Here is a 19,592-nt window from a genome sequence, read left to right as displayed (position 1 = left end):
TATATGCCATGCTCGTGCGGTGCGACACCCCATATGCATTATTTTTTTTAATCTCTCTCATACACACACAAACGAACGCATTTTTAGGTTATTATTTTCACAGACTTACAAACTATAACACACATGTTTTGCTTAGATTGAAATAAATATTTAGCTCTGGCTAATTACTTTTACTTGCAATCCCAATTTATTCTGTATAAGTATGACCACTTATGTTCTTTTTAGGTGTTGTCTAGTTGGTGCATGATAAGCATATATTTTGTACTATCTTTGTGTTTGTGCATGTGTCCGAGAGCGGATGACTGCGCATAAATATTTCTGTGGGTTCGTCTATGTGTGAGTCCGGTTCTGTGTGAATGATGTGGTTTTGTGTGTGTATGTTTGTGCATGTTTTTGTGTGTTAAACTATTTGTGTGTGCGTATGCTGTTGTTGTTGAAAAGGTCAAAGGTTGTGTCGCTGTACTCCGCTAGCATCCAAGAAGGACTGACCGACAGTATCCAGGGCCAACAACGCCAGACTGTATGAGTTGTCGTACAGAGAGTGGAACAGGTGATGGTGACTTCACAGCAGCCAGACGGACAAGGAGATACCTAAGCACACAACTGCAGCCAGACCGGACAAAGTATTGAACAGCACTGAAAACAATCATGCCGGACAAAGCGATGATCACACAAAAGCAACAGGTCAGAATAAGTGATGAGATCACCCCAAGCAATGAAGATAGAAAGGTTGATGAGAGCACGCAGGCGGCCAAAGGTCACATACGCTGCGCCTACACGATAAAACACCCTCACATCCCTGACTCCATCAACAACTTCAAACAGCCAGCACATCGCCAACAACTGCGTCTGTGTCAAGTTAGCACCAGCATCACCAGCCTCACAGCTACTGCTAGTAGTCAAAGTGAGTCGATAGCAGTGCCATTGTGCATGCGTCATTTTATCTTCGATGAGTAACTAACAACAACACACAACACAACGACGACGACGACGAACGACGCAACGCCGCACCGACAAACGATGATGACACACATTCAAAACAATTTTCATTGGTCAGTTCATCAAATGTAAAGCTTAAAATGAAGAATCAGCAGAATGATAATACTTTCCGCTCCTAAGTTATACATTTTCTCAATCTCTGTCCCTTGCAGTGGTTGTTGTCTAGAAGACTGCCTGGTTCCCCAATGCATCAAGAAGCTATGTATTCTATGTATGATGATTTGCTAATCTTTAAACAGCTGGAGAATGGCTGTACAAGACATGTACCAATGACTCCTGGTGCCACGGTCAGTATGATCTCAACACACTGTGTGTCAACAACTTCTGTGTATGTAAGCCTGGCTTCTATTACTCCACTGGAGGAAACACCTGTGTTAGTAGTAAGTATAATCCATTCTAGATCCGTGTTGAAATGATAAAAGGAAACACGCACACACCTATTACACACACACATTGTAAGAAACCTAGTTCATATTCTTCTTTATTAAACATTGGTTTGCTGATGATGACATTGGTGTGTGGATGTAAATGCAGAACAAAAGGTTATTAGGTAAGACTGCGCTGTTTAATGTATTCGTTGAAGAAATGAGTCTTTGGGCCTCCAAAAGGTCGTTATTCACAAAAAAATCCCATTGTCCTTCACAGAACTTTTCTGCATGTCAGGTGTCACACTAGCAAAAGTTCCCACCCACCACGCCCAACACCTCTCAGAATGAAAAGTTTTAAAACGTTTATATTTTTACATAAACTGTTCACTTCAAATTTATCGAGTCGCATGCTAATAGACGATGTCACACTATTATTTTCTCTTTTGCCTCGTAAGTTCACTCTTTTATTAATTTATGAAGTTGCGTCGTTATCTCTCTCTGTCTCTTTGTTGTCAGCTTGCTTGGACAAGGATGTTCTGAACGATGTGCTGGACTATCCTAACCACGTCATTGCCTTTCCACTAATACCATCGATGCCTCCGGCTGATTCTCTCGATGTTTGTAAAGACGCGTGTTACTCTAACGTCCGCTGCCGTTTCTTCAATTACTGTAAAATATTTAAAGTGTGTTTTTTTTTCATCCTCACATCGACAACTGTGACCTGGCCCAGTCTTCAACAATCCACTAACTGCAGTGTCTACATCAGGACCTGCGCATGAGTGCAACACGCGACAGGAACGATCATGATGTCAAAAATACTGAAATACGGAAATAACTGGGTTCAGTGCTGAAGGGGCGAATGTTCGAAGTGCTCCGAAGTCCCCCTGTACACTTATCTTTTCCACATCGTGACTTTTCCCATCGTAGTTTTGAAATGTGGTGGATCAGCATCAAACGGGAAATTGGCGGGTGGTGGTGGTGAAGGGGTGGGCTCATGAAAACCGCAGACGACAAGCGAAGGTCATCCAAACACATGGAAAATGTGTAGAAGCTCTTAAATCTATATCTTAAATCTATAGTATACATACTGTAGTATTTTATAATACCAACATATTATCTTTTAATACCATAAATGTACATAATTTCTTTTTTTTTAAGTTAACGTAAATACAAAGTTTAAGTTTTAAAAAAAAGCGAAAGCCAGTCAGCGACACACAGACTAGAAATTTAGAAATATAATTATGATAGTATATAATATGTGGCACAAACAGTTGTAGTATAATAATTTCCTTCTTCATTTAACACGCTTTGGTTGCTCAGTTCTACATTTAGTTTTCACTCGTTATTTGTGCTTCTCGGAATCTAAGATTTTAAAAATGGTAACAAAATTGTCAACATTACTGGCATGTTCCAAAAATCAAGATATTACTGCGGTTTTTGAACTAAATCTGAAAAGCAAACTATTGTGCGCTTGTTTTCTGTATGCACGTATGCTTGCGTCTAGGGTTTCTTTCTTGAGTTGTCATCAGAGTTTCTGGCATAAGCACACACACGAGTGCCCTTGGAGTCTTCGCGTAAAGAGAAAAATAACGAGTGGAAAATGTTAGAGGCTCTCCAATTAAAGGGATGTAACTGCGACTAGAAAGCATCGACGGTGAAGTACAAGGTAGGTTGTGTACCTTTGACCGTAAACGCTAAGCGTGCGTGCGTACATGCATTGTGTCTGTGTGTGACTGGAAATTTAGCTCCAGTCCCAACGTTCTCACCCACTTTTCCAGAGATAGACACAGAACACTTGGAACACAAGAGAAAAATAACGAGGGAAAATGTTAGAGGCTCTCCAATTAAAGGGATGTAACTGCGACTAGAAAGCATCGACGGTGAAGGACAAGGTAGGTTGTGTACCTTTGACCATAGACGCTAAGAGTGCGTGCGTACATGCATTGTTGTCTGAGTGTGACTGGAAATTTAGCTCCAGTCCCAACGTTCTCGCCCCTTTTTCCAGAGATAGACACAGAACACTGGAACGATTAACCTCCTCCACTTCATCATTTTAACCACAGCTCATTTCTAGCATGTCTTCGATAAGGCAAAGTTGGTGAGAGATGGAGAGTTAAGTGAGGTGTAATGCATGCCACTGCATGAAACTTATACCGTTCTTCATTTGTCTGACCTTTTAAATGCTGATTGAACAGTTCCTTGCGCAATCTGCTGACAGCTAATTTGATAAACGTTTTATTGACATGTAATCTGCCAATACTTTATATATATGTGTGTGTAAGTCGTATACACACATCATCTAATTTTCGCATGTGACAGCTGTTACAGTCATTCGATCATGAAACGCCATCTACAGGGGTCTGGAATATCATATATACTTGCTCGTGTGTTAGAAGGACATAAGGTACATACGCTTTTTCTCTGTTATTTCTTGTCCTTTCTCAGAAAAGCGCGAAGAAACAAAGCCAACATTATTCATTGATGTAGGAGCAGTCGTCTTCCATAGGTCAGCTATAGGTTTGGACATATTGAGAAGCAACAGGAAATCAGTTTGTGGATGAAAAGTTTTTAATTAAGAACCAAGCTTTGACTGAACACGGTTCATTTTAAACTTTACTTAAGCAGGGACCACAGACTGAGAAAGAAAGTAGACCCGAGACGAGATCTGAATCCAGAACATCTCGATCTTCAGTCTTCAGTGTACTGGATAGAATCAAGGCCTCGATTTCTCAGCCTTGGGTGTTCTACTGCCTTTTAAGTAAGAATTACATCACAACACGATTCATTGGGATATGCACAGACAATACACGTGCATGCAAATTCTTTTTGTTTTCAAACATACTGTCCTCAACAAGGAAGCCAATTTAGAAGTCAAGAGTGGAATCCATGTAGTTATCAGGAAATCAGCTAAAACACAATCCGGTTTAAGAATGTCGCTAACGTTATCAGCCGCTAAACAACAAGAGGAAGCTGCTTTCACTTGGCGTGGCACTAGGAGACAAAGCTGTGATCATGCACTGCACATGCATTCACGTAGTCAGCTTGCACAGCCATGACGAAAGATGACGGTCTGCACGCGACTGGACATCGGCTGCTGGCAGGGGTCAGTTGGCACTGTTGTCAGTTTGTCTCACTTTCATACTTTCTTTTGAGTCCTGTCTACATTTTAACCTTTGTCATGTAAGAAGTATCTTTCTATAATCAAGCGTTATTTCCTCTGATCTCTCAGTTCTTCATTCGTGTAGTTAGTTCAAATGTGCGATGTGTATATAGGTATATATATATAATGGCTGTATGAATTCATAAATACGTATATACAAATATATACAGAATGTATGAACGTGTTTTAAAAGAAATACAAGCAATCGTGCTGTATTTCTGTGTGCCATAAGGTACAGTTAAGAAAACCTGTGTGTTTGCGCGCACGCGTGCATACGCGTGTGTTTAAAGAGAACGAGATCACTCCGACAATGTTTTATTTATCGAGCCCCTTAATATCAGTATCATACTCATTATGACTATTTCACGTCACCTCACATCAAATAATACTTCATCTGAGTAATGAAAAAAGAAAAAGATGTCAAAAACTTCCATCCCGATCATCTAGCTGTTGGCAGTACGTATATATCCTCATAAGAAAGCTACATGTCATTTTACCGAGAAGCATCAGAAACGACTACGTACACAGTTGCGTAGGAAGATGCTTTGTGGGTGGTGTTGGTTGGGATTTCATGCTGATAGTGAACGACGTTGACATTCTTGCCTTCTCACTTCTCAGTATCATTTATGAGGGGCGGCCGCACCCTTATCCCTCTCGATCCCTCTCCTTGTTCTTGCGACACTGGAAACGCTATAAAAGCTGGTCTAATTAAAGTATTGTCTCTGGCATTTAGGAAATATATTATTTTGTTAAGAAGATTATTTCCCTTTTAGAAGGCCTGTTGAGTAACACATTTCCCAGGCCCTAATCATCACTTCATTCATCTTCTGGCGACATCTGCAACGCTTGTGCGGCGGGTGACGCCGGAAATGTACGGACTCCTCCGACTTTTACCGACAGCGGAAGGGAGGCAACTTGCGGCATTAAGCAATGCAGACGCAACACCTTGGCGAGTGACAAGGGCTACCGTTTTCCAGGCGACTGACTGGCAGCCGTCACAGTCTTATTTCAGGCCATTTTTCTCCGTAGAGCTTCATCTGTAAGTAGCTTCCATTCCATTACTTGAGAGCTACATTTGATTGTGTGTGTAATCTTCGCTGGCAGACATTTGACGTGAAATCGTTGTGTGGTAGGAAGGCGCCCCCGTAACCTGTCGTCTGCCGCGCGGCGTGCTGTGAATGGAGAGCGTGAGGGCGATGTTTATAATGTCGGGTATTGCCAGCTCTGACGGGTAGGGAAATGTAGCATTCCCCAAGCCCGTACACCTCTCTTTCTAATAATGTAAAGGGGATTCAGATCAATTGATCAATCGGATATAGTCTACATCTACTGTGTGGAGACAGAATGTTGATAGAATACAAATAATAGATAAATTAATATAGTTCCTGCAGTCTGTAGTTCTTTTGAACTGGTTCATTCCATATCAGACTATTTAAAAAAAGAAAGTTTAAAGAGTGAATCGAGGAAAAGCAAGCTCAGGAAACAATTAAGAAATGTTTTAATGCTGTAATCAAATGCTAGGATTAAAGGGAACATTTTTGACTTTTTTCTGCAGTAGATTCTGTTTATATTATTTACTACTGAGGTTTTTATTATTATTACTTTTCCTTGTAAGATTCTGATGACACAAACGGCTTAGAATCTGTAACAGAAATTTTTTTCAAATGTCATATGCATTTTTTTTATATCATGTGCAAATGGGCAGTATGTTTGAAATAAATCCTCCTTTTCCAACTATAAGGAATAGATGAAGAAATATTACCATGCCAAGATAACAGTAAATACACAAAAACTGCTGGTAGTTGTAGGACTGTGTTAATGATAATAACATTAATTAGAAATGGTGGTAGAACAGGGAATAAGCATATGCAAAAGGAAAATGTTCAGCAAATGAATTCATTTAACCATAAGTCATGGAGTAACAGACCTGCTAATTAAAGGCCTGGTCCCAAAATGACTGTGTCAAAACCTGCTGAAAGCATAATGAATCAACTGTCATTATGCGATTAAGCCCGCATGAGCAATATCAGCACCACTAGTGCCTGTTCTCCACAGCAAAAGCTTGGCCCTCTTTTCTTTCTTAATTGTAGGCAGAGTGTGTTGCTATTGATTTCAGTATAGCCCTGCTAGTCTGGAACTCTGGGAAGTGGTCCATGAACCAAGATCTGTTTTCATTGATTTTTTCTTCATGCTGGCCTTCATACTGCTTTGGCAAATAGTGTTTTACTCCTCACTAGTTTACAAATAATCTCAGAATCCATAATGAACATACTTATGGCTAAGTACAAAGGATACTTCACTGCATTACCTAGAGAAATGAGGTGCTCAATCTTACTTATTATGTACTGCAAAGCCACATTCTTGTTTTTTTCTTGAACAGTTTGAATTCTGATTGATTATTTGCCTATTCTTGACCAGTTATTCTCTATCCCTCGCATAACTTGTTTTTGTTTCTCTGTCTTAATAATACATGTCATATGTAAACGTTACTTTTGGGATAGACATAGCAGAGTACCCTAAGTAATCTCGGTCAGAGAAATTCAATCTTTTCAAAGCCTAGAACAATGACCCACGGAAAGTCGATTTTGTTTGAGAAATGCAAATGTCGCTCAGTCACTGCTTTTGTGGTAAAGTGGCTGAAAGTCGACGTTCCCGAATTAATTTTTTATGGGTGTAAAGATCTAGCTTCATGTGACTAAAGCAAGTGGAAATCAGAGACGGTGGCGGGAGGGATAGGGGTTGGGGAACGCCAGGCTGAGTCGACATTTGATACTGTCGTCCTGTTTGTTCCGACTGCTAGCGTCGTCACAATAGTTGAATGCTTATAGTGTATACTTATATTTTCTCTTGCAGACTACAGCTGTCGTAGCTGGCAAGACCCAGCCGCAGGCATGCGCAGTCATCCCTCGCTTTAGGAAGGGAAATCGATATTGAAAAGGTGTTCTCAAAAACTCGAACTTCAAACGAGCATTACTTTTTAGTTGGAACTTCTTTTAACTACCCAGTTTGATTCCTCATGTATGTTAAAAGAGCGTATGTCATTGGCAATAGAAGGACACAGCAATGCGTATTTTGCTAGTGGATCAAATTAGGTGGTTGGTTGTTCGATCCTAGTCTGTTGTCCAGAAATAAGAGAGCGCGATGCAGTTCATACCGTCAAACTGTGCACTTATAAACAAATTATAGGTAACAGTGATAGTGTAATCGACCATCAATGCAGTAAGTAAATGATAATTATAATCCCAGAAAAAACGTGGAACTTATTAATGAGCTTGCCGTTTTTTGTTTTTTTTTTGAAGTAACCAGTCAGTTTTGATTCCGCACTTTTCATTACATTCTTCTTTTGGAAGGCATAATCTTCATAATGCCGTAATTAGTATAAAATAACAATACCTGATATTTCAAGAAGAAAGTTTAACTTACTTGGAGCGTAATATTTGCCTGCCATGGATTTAGAAATGAGTAAACGTGTCTGCTGATGACTTCTGTCGGGCCGGGAAAACTTTATGCTGTCTAAATTGATTATACGTGTATGTCATCTCTTGGATCTTAAAGGGAAAAGTTACAAGTAAAAAACCTCATAAAAGTCTGGGAATAAATGACATTTTTTAGCTTTCTGTTTTCTGTTGAAAATGTTCAGTTATTGTCGATATCAATGCTTGAAGTCCATCAAAAGAATTACCGCTGTCACAGGGGACGGCATCTAACAGTCCTCTGTGAGACTCTTGCTGTAACTTCTGTAACCTCATCCTGTAATTAGCTCTTTATTGACTTGAGTGTGCACGTGCAATGAGATGTAAATAACTGGCTTCCTGCATATACTTGCGTACATAGAGAGGGAGAAGCAACGTAATATATCAGTAACATTTATTTATATAAAAGAAAATTTAGTGAAAACACTGAAATGTTTTTAGATGAAATGGATAGTGAAAAATCAGTCCTTGGCTATATTGGTACATTATATGGTACATAGCTTATGTTTGCCAGTATTTTTATCAGGACATTAAAAAAAACCAAAACTCAAGCGTCTCAGTAAAGGGTCTACATTTTACACCTGTCATTTCCATGACGTCACAGAGGCGAGGTTTGGCTTTTGGAAGTTTGATTGCTCGCACCCGTTCGCATCCTTATTTAGTTCTGCTTTTCCTTATGTTTGCCTACGTGTTTGATCCTGTTTGCTGCAAATGAGCCATCAACGTCTTTTAACATGTAGCAGCCGTCGTGCGATATCTGCTAATGAAGACCAAAGACTATTTCGCAAACACAGCTGTGGTATGTGAGCTCATGATGAAAACGCCCAGTTCCATATTATGTTTCGAGGATGGCCCTTTTTGTAAGAGTTGGGATATAGGGGTCCGTTTACAGCAGAAAGAAAGAAGAGGGAGGGTGGGGAAACAACTCCGCTCTCTGTAGCGTCTACAAGTGACTAACTTTTGCTTTGAATGACAAACTGTTGTATGACGGAGACTTATCACAGACAGCAGACAGCTGGGCGTCTTGCAGAAGCAGAGCTGTTTGTGACAGATAGCAAAGATGTTCACAAGGGTTGGGCATAGCTGTCGTTTACCTTTGTATTGTCCATTCTACCGCGAACACTTTCCGATTTTCATGAACGTAATAATAAAATTTGATAAATTCGAGTTTCTTATCTTTCCTTAACAGTTTATGTTAGTATATAGAGTTTTTTTTTTCTTTTTTACACAGTCCTTATTCGCGCACACTCAATTCCACCTTCAAACACCACCTCTTCTTTCTTTTTTATAAACTCGGTTTTTTCAACATCAAATAGTCTGATTTTACTGTGTAAAGGTCATACCCTAACCTTTTGTTTTTATGTCTATTTTGGGGGGAGGGGGGTGAGGTGTTAGAGACTCGCATTTCTTGGGCCAACGTTTTTGTGAGAGTGGTGCTAACCTCGTCATCCTCTCGCTACTTTACCTCCACAAACCCTCTATGGCAGGGGTGGGCAATTAATTTTCCCAAGGGGCCGGATGAGAAACTGGAATGGTTCTAGAGGGCCGGATGAGAAACTGGGATGGTTCTAGAGGGCCGGACTAATATAGTAAACTCAGTTTTACCCAATACTGTATATATATATTTATTACAAATCAGAGACAGGAGGCGGCCGGATCCGGCCCGCGGGCCGGCGTTTGCCCAGGTCTGCTCTATGGATTCAGGTACGTATTCCAAACAGCTGGGTCAGCTGGCTGTTGGTGAAGTTCGCTGTGCCACATGAGTATCAACCGTTCGGGTTTGGACGCTCTAACCTCTCGACTGTCCGTTTTCCATCATAAGAGCAGTATATATTTGTGGCTTTCTTATTTGACATGTAAGTGCGCGTTCATGCAAGCTTATACATGAGTTATATATCTTTGTTAAAGAGATGCTTTTAGGGGGTGAGAGGTAGGCGTGAAGGTCAGCGGAGATGAGTAGTTGCTGCCATGTATTTACGTCCAACTATTGACATTAACCGAGCGCTTCCGTGCAGCTCAGCTGTATTAGTATAATTTGACACAGACAGCCTGCGGCGTACTTGGCGAGCACTGGAGTAGTTTGAAATGGTGGCTTGGCGGACCACGCACATAGCACATATGATTACATATTATGTGATAGATCAGCAGCTACACGCCATTACGTTTCGTTGGCTCATGCTACAACATTTCGTGTAACATTCCTGAAAATAGCCGTTGAGCTAGTTAAAGTTAGTGAAGTACGTACCAGTCTTACGAGTGATCGGTTCAACAGTCGTGCTAACACTTGTCTGTGACCTCGGTCCTCTGCAGCGGTTGTTAAGCATCGATGGACAGATTTACCGAAAATGCGGCGTGATAATATATATATATCGGCAAAAGTAAATTGTGGCGGTGTTAGAAGTATATTGACATAAAAAGTGGTTATGACTTGGGTAGAGGTAGGGTAAAAAGTTTTGCTTTTGGCATGAAGAGGGGTAGGAGAGTGCATTGTGCCATTTCTGGTACGAGTGCGTGATGACATCTGTACAGTGTGCTCTGTCATTGTTCTGCTTAGCACAAAAGCTTGTTTTCTTCGAAGCATTGGCTTTAAGCGGAGCATATTTGCCTGTCGCCACCCGATGCTGCAGTTCCCGAGAACAAAAGAACATAACTGATTGCTGCCGGCTGGCCTGGCGGACAGGTTTGCTTAGCTTTGAAGTCGTTGTCAGTTTGCGCTGGTATTACCCTGCTCTTGCTGTCCATCGCTGACGTCAAAGCAACAGGGCGCGGGCGGAGGGGCAGGGTTATTCATCGACTTCATCTGATGTTAATACTAGTTTATGCTCACAGGAGTACCTTCTAGCTTGCTCTCATTTCACAGACATTGGCAAGTCAACATATTGTTAAATATAGAGTTAAATAAGTTTTTTTTAAGTGGGGGGGGGGGAGGGTCTTGCGTCATCCCGCAATGACATTTAGGATTGAGTTTGTTCGGAAATAACCTAGAAATTGGAAATGGAGGCTGTAAGAAAAATATGCATTCATAAAGATACGTGTCAAGATACGAGGAAGGTCTTTGCATGGCGACATCTGCGTCGGCCACATAAACCGTCAGCAGGCAAGGATTTTCCTTTTCGCACCCGAACCTTCATGCACATAGTCTACTCCGTGCCACTAGGGCCTTCCAAGGTGAGAGGTGTCCTTATTTCATTCAGCGGCCTTTCTCCTCTGACGTCAGGGTTGTCATGGCAACGATCGATTGTGGAGCCGTTCCAGTGTTCGATAGGCGATGTTGACGTCGTCGTCTTGCACACTGGCGGTTTGCTGGTACGGCGCGGTGGTGGTGTACAGGCGGTAAAACAAACATAACTTCGACCCTGGGTCGTGCGCTACACACGCACGCACGCACACGTACGACATAAAACATACGCACAAACATTACACTGCCTGTGTATCAGAGGGATGGACATGGCGAATAAGGGGTGTGGCGTTCCACGCTTGTGTGATTTCCGTTCAATAATACTCTAGACCTTTGAAACGATTAAGATCTGAGCTAGATACAACAGTTGTCGACAGAAAGTGGTTGGTTTCATAGCTTTACTGGGCCTTGACGCCATTTTTTTTAACCGGACAAACATGGGCGAATGATTGTCCAAGTTTGTCAGTTTTCTTTTTAATTATAAGCGCTAAGTAAATGCCTTGCCAAACCTGGTCAAACGTTTGTCTGTATTGGTTTGGTTAAGAACGGCCTTTACAAAATCTTACTCGGTTAGATAAATCTTAGACCGTTCTACCGTAATAGAGGTTCTGTGGCATGATGCCCTCTGTGGCTGCCGACAATTTAACTAGCACGAATTGTTTCAGTATTTATCTGTTATAGAAAACTTTTCATGCAAAACGAAAGAGGCAAGCTGATGCCAGAGATAATATCATTTTCAGGGGATTCTAGAGAGGCTTTGCTTCTAGCTGTCCCGTAGATGGAGGCGGGTAGATATTGTACTGTTATCTTTGATCTCTCCTAGGCTTTTTTGGTTTGTTTTAGCGATAATGTCGAAAACGAATGTTACATATACTTATACATGGGATGATGTGATGTAGGTCTAAACATTTGCAAAAACTTGCATTTCATTAGAGGGTACAAAATGCGCGCACTCACGCGCGGACAGAGAGACTGACACGCGCAAGACGACGCTGAGGGAAAATTAAGGACATTGATTGTCGAAGATATATCCGGTTAAGAAGGCTCTTGTAAACGGGTAAATGCACTGAGTAACAACTTTAGCCGAAAACATAGGAAATGACTCCGCGTCAAAACAGCCACAGAAGTTTCACCCGTAGACTGTTCGTAAAGAACGAAAGTAAAAACACCTTATACACGCTGCTGATGCAAGTACCAGGACTTCGGCTACAGACAAGTTGATTTGATTAATGCTGACCTCTACGTAAAAATAACCGAGTGCCCAATTCTACAACGCACGGAATCAGACGGCCTTCTCTGTGACAGTAATGGCGGCTAAAATAAACTCTTTGGTCACGCATAACATTTGGAGGCAGTTGGCGGCTATCTGGGAGACGAAAATGAGAGGACAGAGGCAGCGATCGGTCAAAAGGGTTTGTGTGGAGGGGAGGAGGGATATTAGGAGGAAGGGGTGTGAAAGAGAGAGGAAGAGAGTGAGAGAGACAGAGTCAGCCGTAATCCTAATGCTGGCACTGGTGCTCTCAAAATGAAATCCGCTATTGGCATGGCGAGAACCGCTCATTAGAAGGCTTGGACAGACCAGCTCGCCGTCCCGGCATCCTCTGGCCTCCAGCGAGTATCGATTTTGTTTGCAGTCTTGTGAGTGCTGGGCTGTAGTCTCGCGGACCTCTCGTTTCATCTTTATGGACGACATCACAGCGGCATTCCTACGCCCGTGTCTTCCAGCCTCGCACCCTGACAGTCTGCGCAGAAAGAAACCTGGGTATTGACGTTTCTGGGCTCCGGCTTCTGCTACCCCTGTGACGTCGGCATCTCGGCCGTTGTCGGCTTCTCTCGGCCCCGACGTCTTTCTGCCCACGAATAGGAAAACCTCCATGATGGCTGAAACGTTTCGCAAGGGAGGATAAGATTCGAACTGTAGTGTCGTGTTTAACTACCGCGACAGTCTACAGAATCTCTGATTCTCTTCCCCCATCCCCTCTTTAAGCTCAGAGAATTATAATACGTCTGGATTCAGTGCACAGTGAGTATCACCATGACTTCTTCAACCAAAATTGATTAGCATCTGCTAAATCATCATTTATTAAATATTTTAACGTGAACTGATAGAAATCAAATAGAAGAAAAGAAAGTAATTAACAGAAATCAAGCTGTTTGCTGATGGCTCGAGTAAGTGGCTGTCAGTGGCACAGATGTGACGCTGTTGATCGATGTCGGAAGAGGCAATGCGCAGTCAGGTATTAAAGAGAAACGGCATTTTCGGCCATGTTTTTGATCTTTCAGGAAGACGAGAGCTTGAGCAAATTCAAATAATTCTTTTAAAGCTATGCAAAGGTAACCACTAAAATTCACATGTCGATGTCAGCGTAGGCGATTGAAGCACGTGGCAGATCGTCTATGGAACTATGTAGTAAAATAATAACTTCACCTTTAAAAACACTATTGCAATGGGGAAGAGGAGAAGATATAAAGACTAGACAAAGTACCTCTAGGTGCGAAAGGGCTGCTTAGCAATGATTGTAAAGAAATATTTATGTGTACATTTACTTAAAACACATGAGTTATTATTTGTATATGCAATCATGTACGTATATGTACGTGATAATAAAATAGCACGATAAATACAGTTAATAAATAAAAATATAGTTATCCAACTCTTTAAGATGCTGATCGTGAAGGTTGACTACTACCGTGATGTCAGTATTATTTCCGTTAATAGACGCTATTTATTCATTCTTATATCGTTGTCTTTTCAAATCTAGAAACAAATATTAATGAGGGCAGTACGATCCAGGTTGCTGAGACCTTGGTTGTCATGGCAATCGGCAAAGGATTATTTCGGTTCGTTTCTCAGCCCTGATCGATAGTGTGGCGGGCTCTTTCAGGCGACCCATTTCTCATCTCTGCTCCTGGTCGCCTCTTCCCTGTTGCGGTCACACACGTGCCAAGTTCCTCACCGACACAAGAATGAAACATAGATTAGCATTCTCGCACCTAATAATTTGTATGAGTGTCCATCCTATACAACTTACCTGCGGTGCATGAAGAATGTCAGACACCTGTACAAAAGTAATCATGTAAAGAGGCTGCTAGAATTATATATGAAACGTCTGATGATTAGTGCCGAATAATTTCCACGTTGTTTCTTGGTTTGATTCTTATGAATAATGAAGATTTAGCAAAAAACTGTATGTTTGAGGGATCTCTTTCAGGTTCTTTTCAGGAACTTTTGGCAGGACCTTCTTATATCGATAATTGTAAACGTACGTCCGAAAACGGGACCACATGTCTAGGACACAAATCTGAAGCTCTGACAACTTCTCGCTCTTGATTTCTCCTCATTAGCTGCGTTGCTGTTCATCCTTTGTGCTTTCGTCCTTTTTACACTTTTTTTGTCTTGTTACCTCATTTTCTTATTCCCCCTTTTGTTCTCATTTCTTATTGTCTGCTCTCCTGCTCTCTTATCCCTTCCATTCAAGTTCTCTGTCTCACTGTATTCAAATATACTTTCACCTTCCCTGCTTTCTCGGTGTCTGTGTGCGCATGCGTTTGTGCAAGCAATCATGGGATTTCTATGTCTCTTTCTCTCTATCCATTGCACCATCACTGCGCCCAGGCACCAACTGTCAATCTCAGTGTACTGTCTTGTATAGTTGCGCGTCTGTGTGTGTGTGAAAGGGAGAGAAAAAAGCAGTAACGTCTCCTATCACCCCAGCTTTGTTTTTGATAAAACATGCAGCAACCTTAACAAAAATATACCTAGGAAAATGTCAGACTACTGCGAGGTTTTTATTTTTGTATCGGTAAACATTTGTCTGCATGACAAATGCCAGGCCACTGGCATACCCGGGCATCAATGCCTCGGGTCCTATGCTAGCCACTCGCCAGTGGCATAGTCGATACCAGCACACCCAGTTCCATGCGTCGTTGCCAATGCTGTATGCAGCACAGTCGATACACACGCACCCACTGAATTTTCAGAGGCAGCCTAGTTCCTAAATGTCAGTGGCGATGGAGCAATTAACTCCCAGTCTGCATAATTAGATTAGTCACAAACATTGCCCTTTTAATGTGGCTGATGGTAATGTTGTAGAGCTCTGTGACAAATCAATAATTAGAAGCCCAGAGAACCATTTAACAAATAGTTGAGGAGTTAGCATGACCTAAGTTAGGATCATGCTGATATGTCTGATTGCTTACAAGACATGGCAATGAAGAGACTGGTGGTGTTTAACTTGAAGTGCTTACTTGTACACAGGAAGAGATAATCTTGCATTAGATTTAGCATCACCAACAATCTCACCAAATGTATTCTACTGGCAACAGATGATGAAAAAGGAGACCAACCAAAAACTTCCTGGTAAATTAAAATAAATTAAAATATGTGTCTCCTCTTTGACAATAAGATGAAGCAGAATCAGGAGAACAGAGTTAGGATATTGGAGATTGTGCTTTACCTCCAAGAAAACCTACCAGTGTCTTAATAGACGGGTATGCAGTCACAGGGTAATAATTATGTCCTTGTATGTGTTAATTCCTTGTTACTCCTTGAGGAGCATAGGGCTGCAATGTCCTTGTATGCACCATCTAAAATTAAACATTAATTTTTACATCACTCCACATTCAGTAATCTAAGGGAAGTAGTCTAGTGGAGTAGTTTAAATTGTTTTGGATTGACAAACATCAGATTTATTTAAGTCTACTAGAAACATTAGCATTAAAACAGTGGCAGTTAAAGTAGTCACTGTTTAAAGTGTTGTGCTAAACTGCTTGGGCAATTACAAAAGCCATCAGCTTTAATAGCCATTCCAACTCAGCCTCCCTGCAAGGTTTCAACAAATTGACTGATGTGCAAACAGCAGGATGCTGGTCCATTGAGGATTCAGGTTAAAGTGATTCTTTGAAACAAATTGTTCTCCTTATTGTGCAGGCAAAAGGCTCATATCAGGGTAATCTTCAAGGCAAATTATTTTGTTATCCTAAAACAGAGTGCTTTTATTGATCTATTGGTCTGTTAACAGATCTTAGAAAATAGTTATTGGAAATGTAATAATCATAGTAATGCAGTGTCTTTATGTAATGCCTTTCCCCAGCAGCAGTATCACTGTACAAAATGCAGACACTGTAATAGAGTTAGTTTATGTTAAATGGTCTTACATACACACCATAGGCTATTGATTTCAGTTCTTGATCTCATACAATAAACACCATTTGAGTAGCTGTTACTGTGAGTAGTGCAAGAAACTAAAGTGTCTAACAAGGGACAGAGCTGGGCAGCTGGTGGCAACAGATAAAGTGCTGAGAGCAATAAATATAAGTGGATTCGTTAACATTTGCACTATAATCAAGAACAATTATTTCCAGTGGGTGTGCAGCAGACTTGTCAAATAGAGCCATTATCTGCAGTTGTTGAGGTGTTGATTTTTCTCACTTCTTAGCTAAAGCTATGGTCGTAGATATGTGTATATTTTTCCAGTTATTTTCTTTTGCATAAACTTTTGCAGAAAACTTTTACCAGAATGCATAAACTTTTGGAGTAATTCTTGTTATCTTGCCAGTTCTCGCCTCTCACCACTCTTTATAGAAGAATGGATTTCCTTCAGAACTGTTGTTAATCTAGTTATAGATTATAACCCTTGTCTTTTTATCACTGTTCTGCCCTCTCACGCAGCATTTGGGTGGACCGATGGTAACAAAATAAATGTTGCTGTACAAGCATTAGCTTTGTGGAGGAGACTAGCAATCTAGTTCTGAGTTGGAGCATCACAAAGCAAGTATTATGCAGATCCTTCTTGTGATCACTTATCAGGTAAATACATAAATTAATAAAAAAAATATAACTTAAAATATAGTATTTTTACTGACAACCATTCAGATTCAAACCAGTGACTTCTTTACCTTGCATCTTCGTTTTCACTTATTAATTAGATACCCATGTTTCTCATAGACTCCATTAGGTCATCAGCACTTGCTAGATGAATTATTCTCTCTCTCTTGTCTCTTTTTCTCTTTGACCCTTTCTCTGGTCATCAGTATAATGCATATGATGATTCTGGTTGAGAGCTTATAAAGCTTAGAGATTGAGCCTGGTCGTCTGTAAATCACACATTTCAGAAGAACCACAAGAAATAACAATGATGTGATTCTGAAGCTTCGTGCTTGCGGATTTATTAAAAATCACATCTCAGTTATTAGCCTGAGGGCAAATCTATATGACACATACTTTGAGGCTCTAGCTCCATTTAAATATGACTAATTAGAAAATATAATGTTTAACATTAAATATAAAAAATACTTTAGTCAAGGCACTCTGCTGAGTCACCAGAAACTTATACTTTTTATTGCTAAATATACTTATGTGTGTGTGCAGCCAGAGGAGCAAGAAACTCCAAACTGAAGAAAGTTAAAAAAAACGTTATCTTCTAACACTGTTTAAGGTCATTTCTATTCTGTCAATACAAGATCCTTCACTAAATGAGAACTATTGTAGCCATACAAACTGAGATTCAGATGTATTAGTGTCAGGGGAATCTTCCTATTTGCTAAGTATGATTTTCTTAAGCATTGCACTACTTGCTGTACTGTAACCTTTAAAATAAAAATCTGTTAATCAACTATATAGTTTACCAGAAATACATTCTTTAATTCGAAGGCTTTATTGCTCCAAGGATTAGATTTGTGAGCACATGTAAAAGAATGGTGTTGAGAAGGTAATTACCTTTGCATACTCATTAAGTATTCATAATGATGTTGGAGATGAAGTGATCTGAGAAAGCTGTGGATTCTCATGTGCTATGGACCCTGACAGCTGTATTTTATTGGTAACAGCATGAGGCATTTTCTCCATGGGATTGCCCAAATCTGGGATATCCAGAAACTGTTTTCTGCATGTCTGAAGTTAGTAATGGATATATTTGTGGAGGTCACATCCTGGATTGCTTGTCTCTGGGGTGAGAACAAGGGAAAGTAAGTGCTGTCATTTTTTGTGGTGTTGGAGGAGGAGGACAGAATGATATTGATTTTTGACAGGTGGAGAAGGGTTTGGATTTTCATTTTGCTTAAAGAAGCTGAAGAAAGATGTTAGTTTATGGTGGGCTTCATGTGTTGAGTTCTTTGGAATATAGTTATGTTCTGGACACTGAAGGGAATTTGAAATGCAAGCCAGATTACGCTGTTTACTACCTGAATGACAAAGTGTAAGGGTAAATGTATTTCAGAATAAGTAACGTGGTGACAACCAGAGTGGGGCTTACTATCCATTTTTTGTGCAGCCAGTGTATGAGAACCAGGCTACACTTAACTGACATGAAAGTACAGTTTTCTTGATCCACAATTGTTTCTTGATATATATTTGGCTGTAACTGCAGTTGAGGTGCAATTGTGCCTGTGTGTTCATCATTGACTGAGCTTTAGTATCTGCCGTGTTTTTGTAACCGACCGTAGGATTCATGCAGTTTTATTTTTCAACCATTCTTTGGAGCGTTGTCAGTTTCAGGCATTTTTCGGCTTCAGCGATCCATGCGTACAGAAACCACATTAATTAACTTCTTATCAGAGTATTTTGCTAGCGTGTGGTTCTTTTAATTGCGACTGACTTTGTTATTTAAGACAATTATTCTGGTTTGACTACATCTTTCTCCGCCCCTTCGTTCTTGTTCCGAAATCTATTGTTTGATCTACAACTACAGACTTAATGCTCTTGGTATGTGATCAGGTAGTTAGCTTATGTACTTGATTTTTTTGACAGACTGAATCTTTGTTGGAGATGGCCTCATAAAATTTTCCTACATTCTAGTAGATGTATTTCAGTAAGTGGTGTTGAAAGCAGTTCAGGAAGTTCAGTTGCTTAAGATGGAGTGGGAGGCTATTCCACAACATGATCCATTAGTATTTCAGACTTGAATTGAAAAGGTCTATTCTAGGAATGGGAATATTAAGTTTTAGAGAAGTTCAAGTGTTATTTGTTGAAAATAGCTAACAGAGTCTGGGGGACAGTTTACCCATCAGTATTTTGTAAATGAAGATGCATTTTTTTGAATTTTAGTCTGTCAGAGAAAGGACTCCCAGAGAGGTGAATTCATTTGGCTGTATTTTACAAAACATGTAGGCATATTCTCATTTGTGTAGCATAATTGTATTCATATATTTTAAAAATTTGGTTCATATAATAAAAAATTATTGAATAAAACTTCTGGTTTTTAGTGGAGAAGCTATTAGGGGAAAAGCTTTTATAAATGGTGGTGACTTCCCCACTTAAAGATGTGATTAAAAAAAAATCATCCTTGTCATGAGCATTAAGGCTGGTGTAATGTCCGAAATCATCCTTATCATTCACAAGGAGCCTGGTGTAATATCTAAAGGAAATGATGTAATTGTGGGGGGAAGAGTTGCCCAGCAACCAATGTATTGATTCT

At 40.4% G+C, this 19,592-nt stretch overlaps 2 protein-coding genes across 7 annotated transcripts in view; both read left to right on the top strand.

Annotated features, from left to right (window-relative positions):
* Positions 1-648: 648 nt before the first annotated feature.
* Positions 649-2,340, top strand: LOC112566935. The gene is made up of 3 exons (XM_025243363.1): positions 649-904; positions 1,239-1,379; positions 1,884-2,340. Exons 1-3 carry the CDS (start codon positions 649-651, stop codon positions 2,144-2,146), a joined length of 660 nt encoding a protein of 219 aa, XP_025099148.1. The 3' UTR covers positions 2,147-2,340.
* A 1,992-nt stretch (positions 2,341-4,332) lies between these two features.
* Positions 4,333-19,592, top strand: part of LOC112567239 (synaptotagmin-1) — a 32,294-nt gene continuing 17,034 nt past the window's right edge. For 2 of the 6 annotated variants that reach the window (XM_025243861.1, XM_025243855.1), the window contains exons 1-2: positions 4,352-4,470; positions 5,301-5,566. The gene's annotated coding sequence lies outside the window, so the exon portion shown is untranslated. Of the gene's footprint in view, positions 4,471-5,300; positions 5,567-12,656; positions 13,202-19,592 lie in introns of those variants that run through there. The other 4 variants (XR_003099775.1, XM_025243860.1, XM_025243857.1 and 1 more) reach the window with 3 other exon arrangements.

The sequence above is a fragment of the Pomacea canaliculata genome, linkage group LG6, assembly GCF_003073045.1.
Source record: "Pomacea canaliculata isolate SZHN2017 linkage group LG6, ASM307304v1, whole genome shotgun sequence".
Taxonomy (NCBI): domain Eukaryota; kingdom Metazoa; phylum Mollusca; class Gastropoda; order Architaenioglossa; family Ampullariidae; genus Pomacea; species Pomacea canaliculata.
The sequence above is the reverse complement of the archived record's forward strand: the minus strand, read 5'-3'. Positions and strand labels throughout refer to the sequence as shown.

Bases quoted from the DNA above. Each gene is read 5' to 3' on its own strand.
- LOC112566935 (XM_025243363.1), top strand. From the start codon at position 649: ATGCCGGACAAAGCGATGATCACACAAAAGCAACAGGTCAGAATAAGT. The intron at 905-1,238 runs GTGAGTCGATAG...ATCTTTAAACAG, and splicing joins AGCTACTGCTAGTAGTCAAA to CTGGAGAATGGCTGTACAAG. The intron at 1,380-1,883 runs GTAAGTATAATC...CTTTGTTGTCAG, and splicing joins AGGAAACACCTGTGTTAGTA to CTTGCTTGGACAAGGATGTT.